Genomic DNA, 20,445 nt, shown 5'->3' on the forward strand with positions numbered 1-20,445 from the left:
GAAGTGGAGGGAAGGTGTCCTCTTAGGCCTACGCGTTTCGGACGACGCTGCGTCCTTAAACTTGGCTGTGGTAAGTTTTGAAAAGAGCGCGCTGTCATATATATGCTGTGTAGGTTGGAACAGCTGATGAGTAGATGATGATTGCGTGTCATGGTTGTGTTATTTTGGAACGCAAACACCGGAAATGAATGTCAGGTAACCATGACTTGATGTTTAGTAGATGTTTGTATGTATCTATGTATTACATGGATTATGTTCGGAAAACTGTTTTGTATTCCGACGATGAATATCTAAAACTTTTGGTTTTTATATATGTGTATATATTAGAAAACATGTCAGATTGCGTATTTATCTGTTTATTAAAGTTTTGTTTGGTTCGGTTGCGTTCCAGGACTCGTTTTGGAACATAGCATGAGAGATGATCGTCGGCCCGGTTCCAGCTCCTTTTCAAGTCCATCATGCGCAGGAAGATCATGGGTGTCTTTATTGAATATCGGTAAGTATTTTTATTATGTTAGATTTTATGATCGTATGTGGTGATGATTAAAGATTTGCAAACCATCACTGATTTATATGAATGTATATTATGTTTATGGAATTTATCCGTGAACAGATTTTTTTAGTGTCTTATGGGGTCGATTTTGTCTCAGAATTTTGAGTAATTCTGTGTGCAGTTATTGTTCAATGTATGTCTATGTTCGTATTATATTTGTTAGCTATTTTTTTAATTTTTTTTTTTTTGTTTTTTTTTTGGGAAATTTTGTGAATGTTGCATATTTCATTTTAATTGTTAAACATATATATGTTATCAAAAATGTTTTGTGATAATTGAAAACAGGGCTCTGAATTGCGTTGACGAGGATAGGATGTGAGGGGGTGTAGGTTGGACCACAACTGTAACTGGTAGAGTGAGGAAACTTACATTATACATAACTAGGGTTTAGTGATGTGACGGTTTCTATGTACAAGGCAACTAGCAAATATTGTGCCTGTACATATTGGGAACATGAATATAAAATTGGGATTGTATATGTACCTCGGAGTGACTTGGAATATATTGGCTTACTTTATGTTGTTTGTCATAGGGGCGTATGTCTTAGTTGAGGTCCTAATTTTGTTGTAAGTGGATTAATAGAGATACATTAATTCTTTCTTTAAGTTAAGACCTTCTGGGTATCTTGTGTTTAGCCTATATATCCAATACGCTTCTCTTAGATGAGTTTTATGTTTAATATCTCCACCTCGCTTTGATGGTTGAATTTTTTCAATAGCATAGCAGCGAAAAGTTTTTGTAGATTTATTGTGATGAGAAATGAAGTGTTTGGCCGCATTTGATATATTGAGGATATTTGCATTTCTTATGTAGCTGAGATGTTCTAAAATTCTCGTCTTGAATTTTCGATTTGTACAGCCGACATATTTTAGATGACATTCCGTGCATTCAATTAGGTAAATAACTGACTCTGAATTGCAGTTAATGTAATTTTGGATTGTAAAATTGTCTGTTTGTGTGGAATTGCTGAAATTTTTGGTTGGGTATACGTAGGAGCAGGTTTTACAGGGATGCTGGCCACATCTATAAAATCCTTTGGTCTCTAACCATGTTGTTGTTGTATTATCATTGGATGTATATAACGAGGGAGACAGAGTGTTACCCAAGGAGGGGGCTTTCTTTGCTACTATCCTGCAACCTCCTGACAGAATTGTACGCAGTGTGTCGTCTTCCATAAGGATGGGCAGGTAATTGGTGACTATATTTTTGATTTTGGTAAATTGATTACTTTGTTGTAAAATAAGTGTAGGTTGATTGGCAACAGGTTGCAGTTCTTGTCTTTTATTAGCAATTTTGTGTTGGCCAAGAAGTTGTTTTCTTGATTTTTTGTTTATGATGTTGCTAGCTCTGGTCAATGTCCATTTCGGATAGCCTCTTTCTTGTAGTCTGGTTTGTATTTGTTTTTGTTCAAGCTCGAATTGGTTCTGGCTGGTACAATTTCTTTTTGCTCGATGCATTTCGCCCAGAGGTATGGCTCTGATGGTATGTTTTGTATGGTCACTTTTTGCATGAAGAATATTGTTAGTAGCTGTAGGTTTTCGATGGGTTTTTGTGGATATGAATAGGCCTTCGTCTCCTTTTAATTCCAAGTCTAGGAATATAATGTGTGAAGTATCATGATGGTAGGTGAATTTTAGATTACACTGGTTGTTGTTGAGGGCTGCCACAAATTCAGGGATGATGTCCATTTTTCCTTTCCAAATAATCAAAATATCGTCGATATATCTACCGTACCATTCTATACAGTTGCTGTGGATGTTGTCAGGCGAAAAAATATGGAAATGTTCCCACCATGACATCACTAGATTGGCTATTGATGGGGAAAATTTTGCCCCCATAGACACACCTTTGAGTTGTAAATAGTATTTCGTGTCGAATTGGAAATAGTTGTTGGTTAATAGGAACATGAGTACTTCTAGTATATAGGCTTGAAAATTTGTTTCGTATATACTGTATTTCATAAGATCGGGCAATTAGGGGTGCATTCAAATACCCAAAAGGTTCTTTAAAAAGGGATTGTCCCACCAGTAATCCCTTCGCGTCGCAGAAATTTTTTGGATTTTTCCTCCCCACATTCCAAAAGCCATAACATTTTTAGATTTAGATCGATAAAGCTGTATGAGGGTTTGTTTTTTGCGGGACGAGTTGAAGTTTTTCATGGCAAATTCTTTGTGGGTGGAATGAGAAATAAACAGATTCCTACATTGCTTTTATGGCATTCACCGTGCCATAAAGACTATATAACCTTAATATCTGGGTTAATACGATTACGGCAATACCAAATTTATAGTTTTTTTTAATGTTTTACTACTTTTACAAGGAAAAACACAATTGATAAAAAACACGTTTTGTTTAGCCATATTCTGAGAGCCATAACTTTTTTAGTCGATTGAGCAGTGTGAGGGCTTATTTTTTGCGGGACGAGTTGTAGTTTTTCATGGCACAAGTTATTGTGCTATATAATGTACTAGGAAACTGAAAAAAATTCTTTGTGGGGTGGAACGAAAAAAAAAACCAGTGATTCCCCGATTTTGTTTTTATGGTGTTAACTGTGCGGTAAAAACGACATATTAACTTTATTCTGCGGGTCAATGCAATTATGGCGATACCAAATTTATATAGGTTTTTTATGTTTTCCTACTTGAACAAGGAAAAAAACTAATTTGTTCTGTCGTCATATGCGGAGAGCCATAACTTTTTCATTTTTAGCGGGGCAAGCTGTAGTTTCTGTTGATACGATTTTGGGGTACATGAAACTTTTTATTCCATTTTTCGTGGGAGATGAGGTGACCAAAAAACAGCGATTCTGGAGTTTTATTTTATGCGGGTTAAATAATGTTATAATGTGATAGTTCAGACTATTACAGACGCGGCGTTACCAGTTATGTTAATTTTTTAAAAAAATTTACATTGCTTTTGGGGGAATATGGGAAAAGGTTTTTTTTTTAAACTTTTAATGTTTTTAATTGTTTTTATATATAAAAAAACTAAACTGTATTAAACTTTTTTTTACTAGTCCCCATAGAAGACTTGAACCAGTGATCGTTGGATGATTTCGTCAGGCACCTACTAAGCCCTGCCTCCTGCAGGGCCTAATAGGTGTACAAGCATGGCAGATCTGAGGGCCTTCATTAGACCCCAGACTGCTACGATGACCATTGGCACCCTGTAACGAAGTTGTGCAGGGGGTATGTGGCACGTCAGAGTGGGCCGCCCCACATTATTCTAAAAGCTTAGATGAGGTAGTCGCCATTGACCATGGCATATAAGGGGTTAAACGAGCGGTATTCCGCTCGAGCTGGACCCCACTCGTTCTACTGAGGTGTTGGCTGTAAGATATAGCCAACACGATTGCCCGCTCCAACGAACATAGCCCATGAGCCCGCTCCATACTCCCCCACCCAACCTCCGCCGTATATATACACAGATGTTGGGAAGGGGCTAAATATAGACATTGTACAGATCATGAAAAATAAGCAATAGTATAATACAGTCAATGGCAATAGCTTTTGCTCTGTTTGTCAGAAAAGGAGCAGAGTCTCTGTTGTTGCATTACAGTATAGCTGAGGAAACGCCTTCTCAGTTTATTAGGACTGTAAAGCATTGTATCCCGACAGCGGATATGAACCCTGCAAATGCCCACTCAGCTTTTGTTTTATTTCAGTATACCGTATACTGGTTTCTACCTACTGTGGATGTCACACTGTCACACAGTATATATCTTCATTACTCTGGATTCCATGTTGCCTATATGCAGGGAAGTAGGGACTAAATCTGTCAACTTCCCCTTCTGACAATAATGTTAAGAATCACGCCCTCAGCGCACAAATTAGCAGCAGCATCAAGGGGTACACAGGGAAGCAAAAAATATATATATATTAAAAATAAATTTTCACATGGAAAGAACACTGCACATTACTTTAAAACAGTTAACAGCATTTTTTTACTTTTGGTATGAAAATTATTCATGGAATAACCATTTCAATATTTAAATTCTTTGCTGTGATATGAAACATTGAAGTTACGGGCCCAAAGCTTGAGGCTGTACTACTAAGAGATTCTGACGACATTTCCTGTTATTATTTGTGTCAGGTCCAGTGTTATCAAGCAGTCCTTGTGCGGAGACTAAAGGGTCTTTATAATTGTTATTAAGGAAATACTTAACTTCAGACAAAAGTATTTTAGAGTGCACTCAACACAGTAAAGGGTGTTTTACACAGAACGATTATTGGGCAGACAAGTATTTACAGAACGCTCGCTGCCGATAAATGCCCTGTGTAAACAGGAGAACGATCAGCAGATGAACGAGCGAACGCTCGATCATCTGCTGGTCGCATCGTTTGAAAAAAGTGAAATATTATCGTTGTCGGCAGCACAATCGTTGTGGGCAGTAAACAGGGAGATGCGCTGCCGACATGACAATAAGGTATGGGGACGAGCGATCGGAGCAACGACTGCTCGCCCCCATCCATAGCTCCGTGTGACAGGAGCCAACGAGTGCCGATCAACCATGTTTAGTTGATCAGCGCTCGCTGCTTATCGGCCGGTGTAAAAGGGCCTTAATGCAAACTTGCAAAATTCCTGCTGCACCCTTCTACCGCCACATAGAACTCTTGGGGCAGTCTATATACTGTGCAGAAGAGTTAGCAACCGCTTGAGAAATCACACAATAATATACTAATTTTAGACAATAAACAGGTGGTAAAATTCTATTCAGTGTGCAGGATTCGAAATTTAATCACAAAACCCTAGCCATAGCTATATCGCTATGTGCTGTGTAAATGAATGGAGAGAAGTGTATGACGCTGATTGGTCAGCGTCATACACTTCTCTCCAGAACGCCCACTTGGTCAAAAAGTAAAACACGCCCAGTTGTCCATTAACCCCTTCCCGACATTTGACGTATCCATACTCCAAAGTCGGGTAGGGGAAGTATGGAGCGGGCTCACGGAGTGAACCCGCTTCATACGATGCCGGTGTCGGCTGTTTGTTACAGCCGACACCTCAGAGAAACTAGCGGCATCGTGCTCGAGCGCGATCCCGCTAGTTTAACTTGTTAAATGCCGTGGTCAACAGAGACCGCAGCATTTAAATAGTTAGAAAGAGGGGGGCGACCCCCTCTAACAGCTCATTGCGCTCCCCCGCAACGCAATCGCGGGGGGGGGGGGGGTTTTGGCGATGGTTGCTACAACTGCCTGGGGGCCTTATGAAGGCCCCCCAGGTCCGCCATCTTTGTACACCTATTAAGCCCTGCCTCCGGCAGGGCTTAATAGATGCCTGTCAGAATCACGATATACTGCAATACATTAGTATTGCAGTACATCGTGCAAGCGATCCAACGATCGCTGGTAAAGGCCCCTAGGGGGGACTAATAAAAAAAAAAAGTAAAAATTAGTTAAAGTTTTTTTTTTGTGTAAAAAATAAAAATAAAAATATATTAAAAGTTCAAAAAACCCCCCTTTTCCCATTTTCCCCCTAGAGCATAGTAAAAAAAATAAAAATAAACAAACATAATTGGTATCGCCGCATCCGTAAAAGTCTGAACTATTACCATACATCGTTATTTAACCCGCACGGTGAGCGCCGTAAAAAAAAAGAAAAAATTGTAAAAGCCAGGTCAACTGATCTCCCACAAAAAATGAAATAAAAAGTGATCAAAACGTCGCATTTACACCAAAATGGTATTATTAAAAACGACAGCTTATCCTGCAAAAAATAAGCCCTCATACCACTTAATCGACGGAAAAATAAAAAAGTTGTGGCTCTCGGAATTTGGCGACACAAAATACATTTTCTTTTTGGTATTGCCGTAATCGGATTGACCCACAGAATAAAGTTAACATGTTGTTTTAATTGCACAGTGAATTTCGTAAAAACGGCGCGCAAAAAACCATGGAGGAATCGCAGTTTTTTTCATTTTTTACCCCACAAATAATTTTTTTCCCGTTTCCTAGTACATTATATGGCAAAATAAATGGTGTTACGAAAAACTACAACTCGTCCCGCAAAAATCAAGCCCTCATAGTACTATATCGACGGAAAAATAAAGACGTTATGGCTTTTGGAAGGTGGGGAGGAAAAAACGAAAATGAAAATCTGAAAAAGGGCTGCGGCGGGAAGGGGTTAAGAAACTCATTAGCATAAAGATAAAATAGGTCATAACTCAATCAAAAATGATCGTTTTTCAAAATAAAAAAACACTGCTGTAATCTACATTACAGCGCTGATCATTTTATGTACAAGATAGGGCACTTATAATCTCGTGACAGAGCCTCTTTAAATGTATGCTGGCGAATGCAAGAAGTCTTGCAAGTAAAATGGAGATTCTAATGACTGACATGGATTATGATGTAGTGGGCATAACAGAAACCTGGCTGGATGAGGGCCATGACTGGGTAACAAACGTGGGGGGCTACACCGTATTTAGAAGGGATAGAAAAGATAAAAGAGGGGGAGTCTGTTTGTAAAATCCAGCCTAAGACCAGTCCTGAATGAAGACATTGGGGGAGACTGTGACAGTGTGGAGTCTTTATGGGTAAATATTCATGGAGCGATTAATAACGGTAAACTACTGATTGGAGTTTGTTATAAGCCACCGACCATAGCGGAACAGGCTGAGGATGAAATGCTGCAACAAATAGAAAAGGAAGCAAATAATAATGGGGTCCTTATTATGGGGGATTTCCACTATCCTGACATTATTGGGACATAGAGGCTGCTGGATGTGCTAAAAGCTGGAAGTTTTTTTTTACATACAATTCAAGACAATTATTTCACTCAGTTTGTTGATAAACCAACCAGAGGGGATAATGTGCTGGATCTGGTCTTATCTAATAAACCAGACACCATATCAGATGTGGAGGTCCGGGAGCACTTGGGCACTAGTGACCACAATATGGTAAGTTTTAATATAATTTTCAATAAATCAATACGAAGGGGAGCACCAAAAACCTGGAACTTTAGGAAAGCAAAATTCATTAGACTGAGGGAAACACGTTGTCTTGTTTTCTGGGATCATGTAATGGTAAATAGGAATACGGATGCTACATGGGGAGCTTTTAAATATATGGACACAGTGACGTCAGGCACTTCTGAAGCGGAATCCCCGACCCTGTGGCCAGTGTCTCCACTCCAGGAGAAGTCCCTGGCTTCACTGTCCTTATATGGACATTGAAGTCAGGGACTTCTCCTGGAACGGTGGCATTATCTACAGACAGGTAGGTGGGGTGCCATCTATGGGGCGGTGCTGTGTAGAACTACCTATGGGGGGGCTGTGTGGCACTACCTGGGGGGGGGGCTGTGTGGCACTACCTACGGGGGGGCTGTGTGGCACTACCTACGGGGGGCTGTGTGGCACTACCTACAGGCGGCTGTGTGGCACTACCTACAGGCGGCTGTGTGGCACTACCTACAGGGGGCTGTGTGGCACTACCTACAGGGGGCTGTGTGGCACTACCTACAGGGGGCTGTGTGGCACTACCTACAGGGGGCTGTGTGGCACTACCTACAGAGGGCTGTGTGGCACTACCTACAGAGGGCTGTGTGGCACTACCTACAGAGGGCTGTGTGTGGCATTATCTACAGAGGGCAGTGTGTGGCAAAAATTGACAACAGAAATTCATCTGATTTAAAAACGGACAGGGAAAAAAAACGGATGCAAAATGGGTCAAAATTGGCCGTTAAAAACGGCAAGACGGCCCAGAACGGGATCAGAACGGATGCAAACCGGCCGGGGGAAAACGGCCCAAAACGGACGATTTTATCGGCCACACTCGGACCCTCTCGTGTGAATAAGGCCTTATTCGGATTTTGCAAAAGCATTTGATTCTGTTCCACACAACAGCCTTGTTCTGAAGCTACAGACACAGGGACTGCGGGACCATATATGCAAGTGGGTCAAGAATTGGTTAAGGGACAGAAAACAAAGAGTTGTTATAAATGGAACTTACTTAAAACGGGTAGAAGTCAGCAGCGGGGTACCACAAGGATCGGTGTTAGGCTCAATTCGTTTTAATCTCTTTATTAATGACCTTGCGGATGGGATTCATAGCAAGGTGTCAGTTTTTTGCTGACGATACAAAACTTTGTAGGATACTTAAATCTCAATGTGACTATAAAATATTACAGAAAGACCTAGATAAGCTGGCAGCATGGGCAAAAACATGGCAGATGAAATTTAATGTTGATAGATGTATAGTAATGAACTTAGGATGCAATAATAGCATTAATTAATATATATTAAACTGAATAAAACTGGGGATAACGGAACAAGAGAAGGACCTGGGTATTCTAGTAACAAATAAGCTAAGCAGCAGCACTCAATATCAAGAAGCAGCTGCAAAAGCAAATAGGATTTTAGGGTGTATGAAAAAAAACTGTGATTCAAATGTAATATTACCCCTCTAAAAATCCCTTGTAAGGCCACATCTTGAATTCAGTTTTGGGCTCCACATTGTAAAAAGGACATAGGAGAACTGGAGAGGATTCAAAGGCGTGCAACCAGATAATTAAATAGTATGGGAGGTGTCGCTTACAATGAAAGGCTAGAAAAATTGGGCTTGTTCAGCTTGGAAAAAAAGGGGATCTTATTAACATGTGGAAGTATATGTGTGGTCAATACAGAGAACTAGCACATAATCTGTTCCTTCCAGGGACTCTACAAAGTTCCAGGGGACATCCATTGCATGTGGAAAAAAAAGTTTAGTTGTTGCTTCTTTTGGAACATGCCCCAGAAGAAGCAACATTTATCCTTATAATGGATGACTTTTGGCATATTTATATCCTCGATGATACCACATTTCTTGTATGCGATGTTCTTTTAGGGATTGGAAAGTTGTATAAACACTTAGTAAGCAATAATAAAATGTACCTTTTTTTCCTCCTCCTATCTCGCTAGGGTGGTGTAGGTTAATGGAGGATATACTGTATCATTAAATGTTATTGGAGGATATGTTCTTTCAGTAAACGGTAATGCGGGATAAATTCTCTCAGTAAATGATTATTGGACGATATGTTCTCTCAATAAATGAGTGAGTATTGGAGGATATATTCTGTCAGTAAATGGATAGTGCAGGATATATTCTATAGTCAATGGATATTGGAGGATAAATTCGGTCACTAAATGAATGTTGGAGGATACATTTTGTTAGTCAGTAATTATCGGAGGATATATCCTGTGTGGGTTATATTCGGTCTGTAAATATGCTTTCTCAGTAAATGGCTAAAACTGAATATACCTCTCTTTCTCACTAGGGTGGGTTAGGTTTATATAAAATTATGTATTTATGAATTAATGTTTGTATGTCTTTTACAATTTGTATATTAAAAAAAAAAAAAAAAAAAAAAGAAGAAGACCCAAAAAGGTACCTATAAAGACTGGTTTTAAAAAAAAAAAAGGGGGGGGGGAATTTATCAATACAATTACAGTAGTTTTTTTTGTCAAATGAAGTAACAAAAAAAACTTTTTTTCCCCAACATCAATACATGTGTCTGAAAAAAAATTCTTATTTAATTATCTTGACTGAGTAATTTCAAATTTCTGTTACTTTTGAAAATTGCCATTGAAGACGACTCTGGTGCAGCAAATTGCGAAATACACCGGCCGCCCACATTGCTGTACTGCTGAGCGATATATGCCAATACAAGTAAATGTGTCCTATGGTACCTTATTGCGTGGAATCTGCCATCCACAGACTGCACATTCTTGAGTTAGCATCCTCTTGATAAAGTCACGGTCCTGTGATTCTCTCACTGCTTCCACAACATCTTGTAGGTTATAACGTCCTTCTCCTTCCTGAAGCAGCGACAGAGCCAGCTCAGCACGCCCCCAACTATGTAAAGCATGCTCCGCAAGTAATCGTCTAAGAAGTGCCTAAAGAATCACAAACCGCTTTAATACACAGACTCAAAAACTCTGAATTATCTTACACACTAAATATTTTATAACCACCTGTCTGTCTCTGGAATCCAGCTGAAATGGAACTTCTTTATCTTCCCATACACGTTTGAGAAAGGGCTCCAAAAGAGGTGCTTGTAAAATGCTAAGTGCTCTCGTTACATTGCCGGCACTGTCATAGAGGGCAGCAACCACCTTATCTCGATCTTGGAAACCTAAGGCACAGAGTTCTTCCACCTATAAATTGGATAAGAAGGATTTTCTAATGATGTAAAAAATAGAACTATACTGAGAAAAAGAAATGAGAAGCTATGACCGAAATACTATATAACCGGTGTTCTTACATCGATAAGAAATGTGAAATTCCATACCTAGAGCTCGCACAATGATCAAGAACAAACATGTGTCCTCATTTTCATTACCCGAAGATAGTTTAGTTTATGCTACCTACACTAATTCATGGTCTAGAAAATTACTAATTGTTGAATACTTATCAATAATAGTAGAACACTCTTGGTTTTTTTTTATGAATAAACACCTTGCGGGTTACTAACCTTGTTTCTTCGCTGTATAATGCATAAGTTCACTGCTTCCTCCATATCACCTCCACATGATAACCATGCGCTACGAGATTCATCTGGTGTGAAAGCCCCCAACTCAGAACCTGCTTTCTGTGATGCAGCATCAATTAACCGTTCCAACACATAAACAAGTTCAGACTGCAGCCACCATAGAGGCACCTCTGTACCGGAGTACCGTATTGCACTGCAGATTTCTTCTGGAGACACGCCATACGCCTCCCCTTCCTGAAAGAGAAGGATTACATGTATGCATTGTTTCAAGTCTCACCTAGGCATCAGTTTGGTACACTAATGTACATTACTTATTGAATAAATAAGGAAGCATTAAAAAGTACTGGAAACCCATTTTTTGGACAAGTACTACGTGGAGGTGTCTCATCAAATGTATAGAGTAGAGGAGGCTCAGATGCCAGAAGTTTCCACTAAATATATGAATACATGGTGAAAGTGGATTTGTTCACTGAACTCTGCTACATTCCACACTCTAGTATAAAAAATATTCTAAATCCTACGCATTTATTCCGGGTTGTTATAGTCACGTCTTTAGAAAATTTGCAGCATTTAAAATTCCTTATATCTAGACACTTTCAAAATTGTCGAGGTAAGTGTAAAAAGTGCTTTAAACGCATAATACATTTGGTGCACGCCATGTAAAAAAATTTAGCCAAATTTGTGACAGCATTCTGGCACTTTTTGCTTAGTAAATCTCCTCCACAATGTTAAAATTTTAATGCAGCATCTTCAAGAAGTGCATTATGACAATGTGGCCGTGTGGCCACCTCCTACCATTGCTCCATGGTGCAGTTCGAATGCTCACGTGCTTATTGTAGACACTTTCAGTGGTGGACAGGGGCCAGAACGGGCACTCTGACCAGTCTGTGGATAGGCAGCAAGCTGTGATGCACTGTGTTTTCTGACACCTTTCTATCATAGCAAGCATTTACTTTTTTAGCAATTTGTGCTAAAGGAGCTCTTCTGTGCGACTGGACCAGACAGGATAGCCTTCTCTCCCCATGCGCATCAATGAGCCTTGGGCACCCATGACACTGTCTCCAGTTGTCCTTTCTTGGACCACTTTTGGTAGATTCTAACCATTGCATACCGGCAACACCCCACAAGAAATGCCGTTTTTTACAGAGGCCCTGACCGTCTAGCCATCATAATTGGCCAGTTAAAGTTGCCCAGATCCTTATGCTTGTCCATTTTTCCTGCTTCCAGCACAGCAACGTTCAAGAACTGACTGTTCACTTGCTGCCTAATACACCCCCCCCCCCCCCTTTGACAGGCATCATTGTAACAAGATAATTAATGTTATTCACTTTACCGGTCAGTAGTTTTAGGCTGTGTTCATATGGTGAGTTTTGTTGCATTTTTAGCATGCATTTTTTTTAATTTTTGGTAGATAAAGTCCCATGTCTCTCAATGGGAGTTCATCAACCAAAACAGAAAAATGCATGCTAAAAACGCAACAAAATTCCCCATGTGAACCTAGCCTCAATGTTATGGCTAAACTGTGTATTTTGTACAGCTAAAATTTGATTTGATAGATTTGGAAGCATGAGAGGTTGCATTACAGAAAGTGCATGCAGCAAGTAATTCTACATTTCCCTTACCTTAATCAATGCCACTATTTTCGCTCCATCCTCTTTTAATTTCTTCTGTCTCGTCTCATCCTGGCCTTTTAACGGTCCCTCTTGTTCCTTTTTCTTATTCCCTTCTGTAGGGATCAGACCTTCACTGGTTCGGTCACACACCTCACAAACACGTCCCCTGCATGTGTTGTAATAAGTGCAGTGGGAGCATTGCCAGCCCTAGGGTCCACATAAGAAAGGTTTAAGTCTTTTCATCGACTCTGGTCTATTTTTACTAATTACTATCCTGTTACTACATATTACCTTTGACAATTTCATCTGTTCTTCCTTTTCCTCGTTTAGAGATTCAGAAAAAATTTCCAAGCTGCTTTTTAACTCACTGTTGGGTTTCTCAAACGTACAAGAGTTATCTGGGCTGCGTATCTTCGAGAAAAGTGGACTAGCATTGTTATTTCCCCCAAAGTAAATCTGTGGCCTCGGGTTATTTCTCTCAATATTGGCAGCTTTGTCATACATACTACCAAACACAGTTGTATTGCTATTCTCTGACAAGGACAGAAGTTTACTCTGGTCTAGAGAGGCTGCTGTCTTGTAGGTGTCTTTAGTGTTCTTACTATCCATCAAGGAAAAAGCAGTAGACTCGTGGTCGTCTCTAGATGGTTTCCCAGCAAGTCGAGGTCGGTCACACACGGCACACAAGACCGCTGAAGAAGGATTCTGTAGAGTACAAGCTTGACACACCCATGTGTCTTTTTGCAAAGAAGAGTCTAATGACATGCCCAATGCGTTGTTACAGCCTCGGGGACGGTCACATCCCACACAGAGCACTGAACCCCCTCTATTTAATGTGTGGCAAGACATACACTGCCATGGCGGTCGAGAAGAAACATTTGAAAGAAATTCATCATCCTTCAGCCTTTATGAAAAAGAAAAAAAAAAACAAGTTACAGGAAAATAAAACATCAAAAAAGCTAATTAAATGGTATGTACACTTTTGCAACAAATTGATTTATTGCTTAAAATAAAAGATTAACAACTTTGCATATAGTCAATCCTAAAATATCATAATGTTTTATGTCTCTATCTCTAATAAAGTTCTGTGTCTCCATGGTAACAGACTACATACAATCCATGTGTAGTTTGTTCCTGTAGTCATACTCCATTCTATGCGTCCCCTACTTCTTGCTAACAACCATTTGGAAGGTTACCAAAAAAAAACAGGAATGGAGAGATGGGAGTATGACTGAGATCAGAATAAACAGGGTACGTTTGTAGTCTGTTACCCTGGAGACAAATAGGTCTGTATAGGAGCTGTAGACACAAAACAGGCAACTTTGCAATTAGTCTTGATTTAAAATATCGAATTTTTTATTTTAGATGCACTGCAGCATTAAAAATAAAATTGTTCCAGACCTGTACATACCCTTTAAAGGGTTATTCTGATCTCAGCAAGTGATGGCATATCACTTGGATATGCCATCACTTTTTGATCAGTGGTGGTCTGACATTTGAGACCTCCAATGATCCTGAGAATAAAGGGGCCACTTTAAAGTTGCAGCCCAGCCAGAAACACACTGCTGTGCAGGGAAAAACAGTGAAGGGGCTGCAGGGCTAAAACAGTGCCCCATTTCAGAATCATGGTTGTCCCAGAGATTGGACCTCCACAGTTTATAATACATCATCACTAGGGATATGCCATCACTTTATGAGATTGGAATAACACTTTACCTATAAAAAACAACCAAACATTGTCAATACCTGTGCGTTGGAGATGTGCCATAGGGGTCGCGTTGGTGATGTGAACGATTGGGGTGCGAGTGTACTCTTTGGTCGCACTTTAAACACAGCTTATCATTACATGAAGTACACACAACAGAGACCGTGTTCACACCACAGAGACCACATCCTGCAGAAGACGTTTCTGGGACTAGAGACACAAATCAGTACCCAAAATTAAAGTCAGAGGCTATAAATTTCAGCTTGCCTTATAAGAAAGATTCAAATAAAACATGCACAAATAGGCAAAAGATACACATCCAGCATATGTTCCATGCGTATAATGTAATTATCTAATTATCATAAACCGATAATTCAATGATAAAGCAGTTTTTTTAATTACCTGATAGGGGATGTATCGAGATAACAACATCATCTGTGACCAAGGTTGGCTACAAACATACAAAAATTCCATTTGTCACACAAGCTTTTATATCAATCAACATACTTTGCAGGCAAAACTCTATATCACAATACTTTACCTGAGGCAAATTCATGGTCAATAGTTCCTGTGTTACTTTGTCTTGGTATGGATGGGAATTCTGGTAAAAAAAAATAAATATGGCACAGATTCCTTGTAAGCAGTACTACAGTATTTGAAGACCAGCAGTCAGACCTAAAATAATGAAGCACTTACAGAAATCATAAGATTAAGCTCGTGGTGGAGGATAATGACATCTGCCGTTACAGCAGCAACATTAGCGGTATCTGGTTCCTTCACAGCATCCGGAAAACAAAGACCATCATAAAGAGACTGTGTGTATCCATACAATGCCAAGACATGACGCCCACCCTAGGAAGCAAGCAAAGCAAAGGCTCATGGTCTATAAAAATGATTCAGAATATAACGTAAATCTGCTAGATAGACTGCCTCGACTTATAAATTTCACTATACTTTCAATAAATAAAGTGTACCTCCATTGCCACCTGAAATATATTCGCTAGCGGACATTCAGGTAAATTATATTTTTTACTCTTACTGGATCGTTGTGCCATTTTTCAGTAACTAGGAGGACTTTAATAACTGCAGCTCTTTACTTCATCCCCGCTGATGTCAGCTGCAGAAGCAGACAGGTATAGATCGAGAAATAGCTACCAATTGAACAGTGAATTGCAAGCGGTTTGTGAATCTTTAAAGGGAACTTGCTAGTTATTAAAGTCCTGTGATTACAGCAGCATTGTCAAGAAGTATGTAGGGGAGAGGGGAATGAAGAAGGGTGGCGAGTGGTATGTGACAGGGCAGAGCAGGAAGATTGTCTGCAGTATGATAAAGGGTTAGGGTATGTGCACACACACTAATTACGTCCGTAATTGACGGACGTATTTCGGCCGCAAGTACCGGACCAAACACAGTGCAGGGAGCCGGGCTCCTAGCATCATACTTATGTACGATGCTAGGAGTCACTGCCTCGCTGCAGGACAACTGTCCCGTACTGTAATCATGCTTTTCGCGCAGCCGCTATCATTATGACACTCTGTTTGTATGCTTGTAAACAGAAAAGCACGTGGTGCGGACTCACGCTGCGCAAAAATCACTGACTGTCTGCACGGCCCCAAAGACTAATATAGGTCCGTACAAGGCGCGTGAAAATCACGCGCGTTGCACGGACGTATTTTACGTTCGTCTGAATAAGCCCTAAATGTTTTAAAAGCCTATTTACTATTAAATTGCGTTACCACAAATTATATACTTCTTCAAAAAGAGGAATATTTTTACTCTTTTTACTCAAATTTAGTGGGACCTCTGTGCGTCAGAATGAAGCCCTAGCCTAAACATCCTTAGGCCTTATTCAGACGAACTCTGTATATGTCAATGTGTGCTGTCCGTAAAAATATGGACAGCACACAGACCTATGCAATTCAATGGGGCTATTCACACATTCGTGATTTTTCACGCAGCGTGTTTCCGTTGCGTCAAACTCACTGCATGTCCTATTCTGGTCTATTTTGCAGACCACATTACCCATTGTTGGTCTATGGGTGCGTGAAAATCACGGACAGCACATGGACGTCATCTGTGTGCTGTCCGTGTTTCACGCACCAGTTGCTAAAGACATGATGAGAAAAAAAACTAAATAAATAAAAAAATGTGCACCAACACGGACATTAAAAACGGATACCACACGGAACAAACACTGATGGAACACGGAACTGAAATGCATTGAATACGGTCCGTTTTTTGCGGACGCAAAATGGACACGGTCATTTGAGTAAGACCTAAAGAAGATAAAATAGTTTTTAAAAAAAACAATAAAAACTACAGTTACTAGACAAATTAAATACAACTTACATTAATGGCATCAACCGTCGATTTGAAAACTGGGTTGTTAAATTTGACACTTTTCCAAAACTTCGGTCGACGTGGTAAAAGGAGGTTCTTTCCATACTTCTCCAAGATATTGAGGGCGGTGATCACAGAGCGAAGAGGTGGTGACTAGTGTATGAAAAATAGTGTAAATTAATGAGAAATATTAACCCTTGCTCATTTTAAATAATGAGTTACAATTGAAGCTTAAAAGGGTATTGCCAACTTAGTAATTTATGGCATGTACCTATGTGGACAATTGGATTCCCCATAACCTGCACATATGTGCAGAGCTCTTCTCATTTATTTCTTTGGGAATTACGAAAACCGCCGGATTCACACCTATCAGATTATGCCATAAACGTCTTAAATGGAAATATTCCTTTATCCCCTTCCCAACATTTGTCGTATGGATACGTCATACGACAAATGGTGGACACTGGCTCAGAAGCTGAGTCGGTGCCACCATCCCGGGTATCGGCTGCATGTTATAGCGGACACCCTGGGGTAATGATAAAATTTGGAGTGAAAAAACGGGATATGCCAGTAATTTGCTTCTTCATAGGTGAGCATTTATGGTCATTTTTGCTCATTTATATTACAAATTGATTCGCACATTTTTACTCTGTCTTAGTAACCCTGGGGTAATGGCGTGGACCGAAGTTTGCTCAGATTCCCGCCATTAACCCCTTAAATGCAGCGGTCAAAAGTGATCGCTGCATTTAAGTTGTTTGCAGCTCATCGGTACCCAATCGGTTGTTTGCAGCTAATCGGTACCCCAGCAATTAAATTGCAGGGGTTCCGGTGGCTGCAATGGCAACCGGAGGCCTAATACTGGCCTCCCAGTCTACCTAGCACGGAAGCCTTCCAGGACCCGCCTGGCGTCATCAGCGGTGGATGTCAGTTGTATGTTACAGCTGATATCCACCTGTAATGGCAGGAACCAGAGTTAGCTTCGATTCCTGCCATTAACCCCTTAAATGCAGCGATCGAAAGTCATCGCTGCATCTTAGAGGTTGCTAGCAGATCGGCAGCCCTGCTGTGCAATCAGGGCTGGCGACTGCTGCTATGGCAACAGGAGACCTAACAATGGCCTCCTGCTAGGCCATTACGGAAGGCGAAGCCTAATCGGCTTGCTGTCAGTGAATGACTGACAGATCTAATACATTGCACTCCATAGATAGTGCAATGTATTAGAAAAAAAAATCTGACAGTTGGACCTTTTTCAAGGCTTAGTGGGACTTGAAAAAAAGTGTAAAAAAACAACAAGTTTTATAACATATAATAAAAGTTTCAAGTAATAAAATAAAACATAAATCGCCCTGTTCACTTAACAAGTCCTTTATTATTGTAAAAAATAAATAAACCATACATATTTGGTATACAGCCTGATCTATAAAAATATTAGGTTATTTATTCCATTTATGGTGAACAGCTTAAAAAAAAACTATACCACAATTTCTGTTTTTTGGTCACTTTGCCCTACAAATATTGGAATAAAAAGTGATCAAAAAGTCGCACGTATCCAAAAATGGTACCTATATAAACTATAGCTCGTCTCACAGAACAAGCCTTCATGCAGCTCCGCCAACTAAAAAGTTAAAACGTTATGGTTCTCACAACTTGGCAACAAAAAAAAAGGAACTTTTTACAAAAGTAATTTTATTCTGCAAAAAGTTGTAAAACATAAAAAAAGTGCTATAAATTAGGTATCGCCGGAATCGGACTGACCCGCAGAATAAAGTTAACATGTAGTTTATAACGCATGGTGAACGCTGTATAAAAAAACAACTAAAAAAACGATGCCAGAATTGCTGTTTTTTGGTCACCTGGCCTCCCAAAAAACAGGATAAAAAGTGATCAAAAAGTCGCATGTATCCCAAAATGGTACCAATAATAACTATAGCTTGTCCTGCAAAAAAACAGCCCTCATATCACTACGTCTATAAAAAAAAATAAAATTAGCTAAAGCTTCCATAAGTCAGGAAATAACAAATATTCAGTTGTGCAGGGCCGAGGGGAACATTTCTTCTGTTTCAAGAGGCGAATTATCGAGGCCCTAAAATTAGAGAACCAGGAAGGGGAGGGCCCAAACATATCTGCTGGAAGCGAGGGTGCCCGTATTATACCAGGACAACACTTCCCAGCAAAATTCCCCAAACTGCAAAGGTGCGGAGTGTGGACCAAAAGGGGGATAAGGAAAGACATTTATCAGTGCAACACTGGCCTGCGCATGAAGGATTGTGTCACAGCGTAACACACATCTATGGATTATTTTACTGTTTTTTTTTAACCCAATTATTATACCGGACTATGCCCCTGATGTACTCTGCCCAGCTTACATGTACCCCCACATTATAAACGGAAACACCAGCAATACTCAAACAAAACTACTACCAAGCAAATCCATGCTCCAAAAGCCAAATTGTGCTCCCTCCCCTCTGAACCCTACAGCATGCCCAAACAGTTGTTTACTTCCACATATATGGCATAACCATACCTGGGAGAACCCTTTTAACAATTTTTGGGGTGTGTGTCTCCAGTGGCACAAGCTGGGCATGACATATTTGCAACTAAAATAGCATATCTAGGGAAAAAATTAAATGTTTACTTTTCCCCATCCTCAGCGCAATCATTTATGTTAAAGTCCTGTACGGTAACAATGCTCACTACATCTCTTAATAAATGACTTGAGGGGTGCAGTTTCCAAAATGGGGCCACTTAGAGAGCTGTCTTGTTATGGTGGCACAAGCTAGGCACCACATATTGGCATATCTATGGAAAAAAAATCCCATTTTCACTCTGCAACATCGGGTGCACACTAATTTCTGCAAAACACCTGCAGGGTTAACATGCCCACTACACCCCTAGGTGAAAACCTTGAGGGGTGTAGTTTCCAAAATGTGGTCACTTTTGGAGGGTTTCCACTGTTTTGTTCCCACAGGGGCTTTGCAAATGCGACCAGAAACCAATCCAGCAAAATCTGCACTCCAAAAGCCAAATGCCGCTCCTTCCCTTCTGAGCCCGGCCGTGTGCCCAAACAGCAGTTTATGACCACATATGGGGTACTGCTGTACTCGAGAGAAATTGCTTTACAAATGCGGAGGTTCTTTTTTTCCTTTATTTGTTGAGAAAATGACAAATTTTGAGCTGAAGCTACATCTTATTGAAGAAAAAGGATTGTTTTTATTTTCACTGCCCAATTCTAATAAATTCTATGACACACCTGTGGGGTCAAAATGCTCACTACACCCCTAGATGAATTCCTCAAGGGGTGTAGTTTACAAAATGGAGTCACTTTTTGGGCGTTTTCATTGTTTGTCCCCTCAGGGGCATGGCAAATGCGACATGGCCTCCGCAAACCATTCCTGCTAAATGTGATCTCCAAAAGCCAAATAGCGCTCTTTCCCTTCTGAGCCCTGCTGTGTGTCCAAACAGCCGTTTATAACCACATGTGGGGTATTGTTATACTCGGGAGAAATTGCTTTACAAATTTTTTGGTGCTTTTTCCTCTTTAGTAAAAAAAAAAAGTAGATTTTAATTTTCACGGCCTAATTCCAATAATTTCTGCAAAAAACCTGTGCGGTCATTATGCTTACTATACCTCTAGATAATTTCCTTGAGGTGTGTAGTTTGCCAGATGGGGTCACTTTTGGGGGATTTTGAAGAGCCCTTCAAACTTGACATGGTGCCTAAAATATATTCTAATAAAAAGAAGCCCCCAAAATCCTCTAGGTGCTCCT

The 20,445-nt window shown here is 40.1% G+C and overlaps 1 protein-coding gene across 3 annotated transcripts in view; it reads right to left on the reverse strand.

Moving 5' to 3' along the window:
* The window catches only part of RNF31 (ring finger protein 31), a 69,225-nt gene that overhangs the window by 40,205 nt on the left and 8,575 nt on the right, over positions 1 to 20,445 (reverse strand). For 2 of the 3 annotated variants that reach the window (XM_075828872.1, XM_075828873.1), the window contains exons 3-12: positions 16,688 to 16,831; positions 15,035 to 15,190; positions 14,880 to 14,939; positions 14,741 to 14,789; positions 14,380 to 14,548; positions 12,925 to 13,537; positions 12,643 to 12,840; positions 11,003 to 11,254; positions 10,503 to 10,685; positions 10,218 to 10,424 (exon numbers count right to left, since the gene is read on the reverse strand). In XM_075828872.1, coding sequence (XP_075684987.1) covers positions 10,218 to 10,424; positions 10,503 to 10,685; positions 11,003 to 11,254; positions 12,643 to 12,840; positions 12,925 to 13,537; positions 14,380 to 14,548; positions 14,741 to 14,789; positions 14,880 to 14,939; positions 15,035 to 15,190; positions 16,688 to 16,831 — 2,031 coding nt within the window. The remainder of the gene's footprint in view (positions 1 to 10,217; positions 10,425 to 10,502; positions 10,686 to 11,002; positions 11,255 to 12,642; positions 12,841 to 12,924; positions 13,538 to 14,379; positions 14,549 to 14,740; positions 14,790 to 14,879; positions 14,940 to 15,034; positions 15,191 to 16,687; positions 16,832 to 20,445) is intronic. The other variant, XM_075828874.1, reaches the window with a different exon arrangement.

This window comes from Rhinoderma darwinii, chromosome 1, assembly GCF_050947455.1.
Source record: "Rhinoderma darwinii isolate aRhiDar2 chromosome 1, aRhiDar2.hap1, whole genome shotgun sequence".
NCBI lineage: Eukaryota > Metazoa > Chordata > Amphibia > Anura > Rhinodermatidae > Rhinoderma > Rhinoderma darwinii.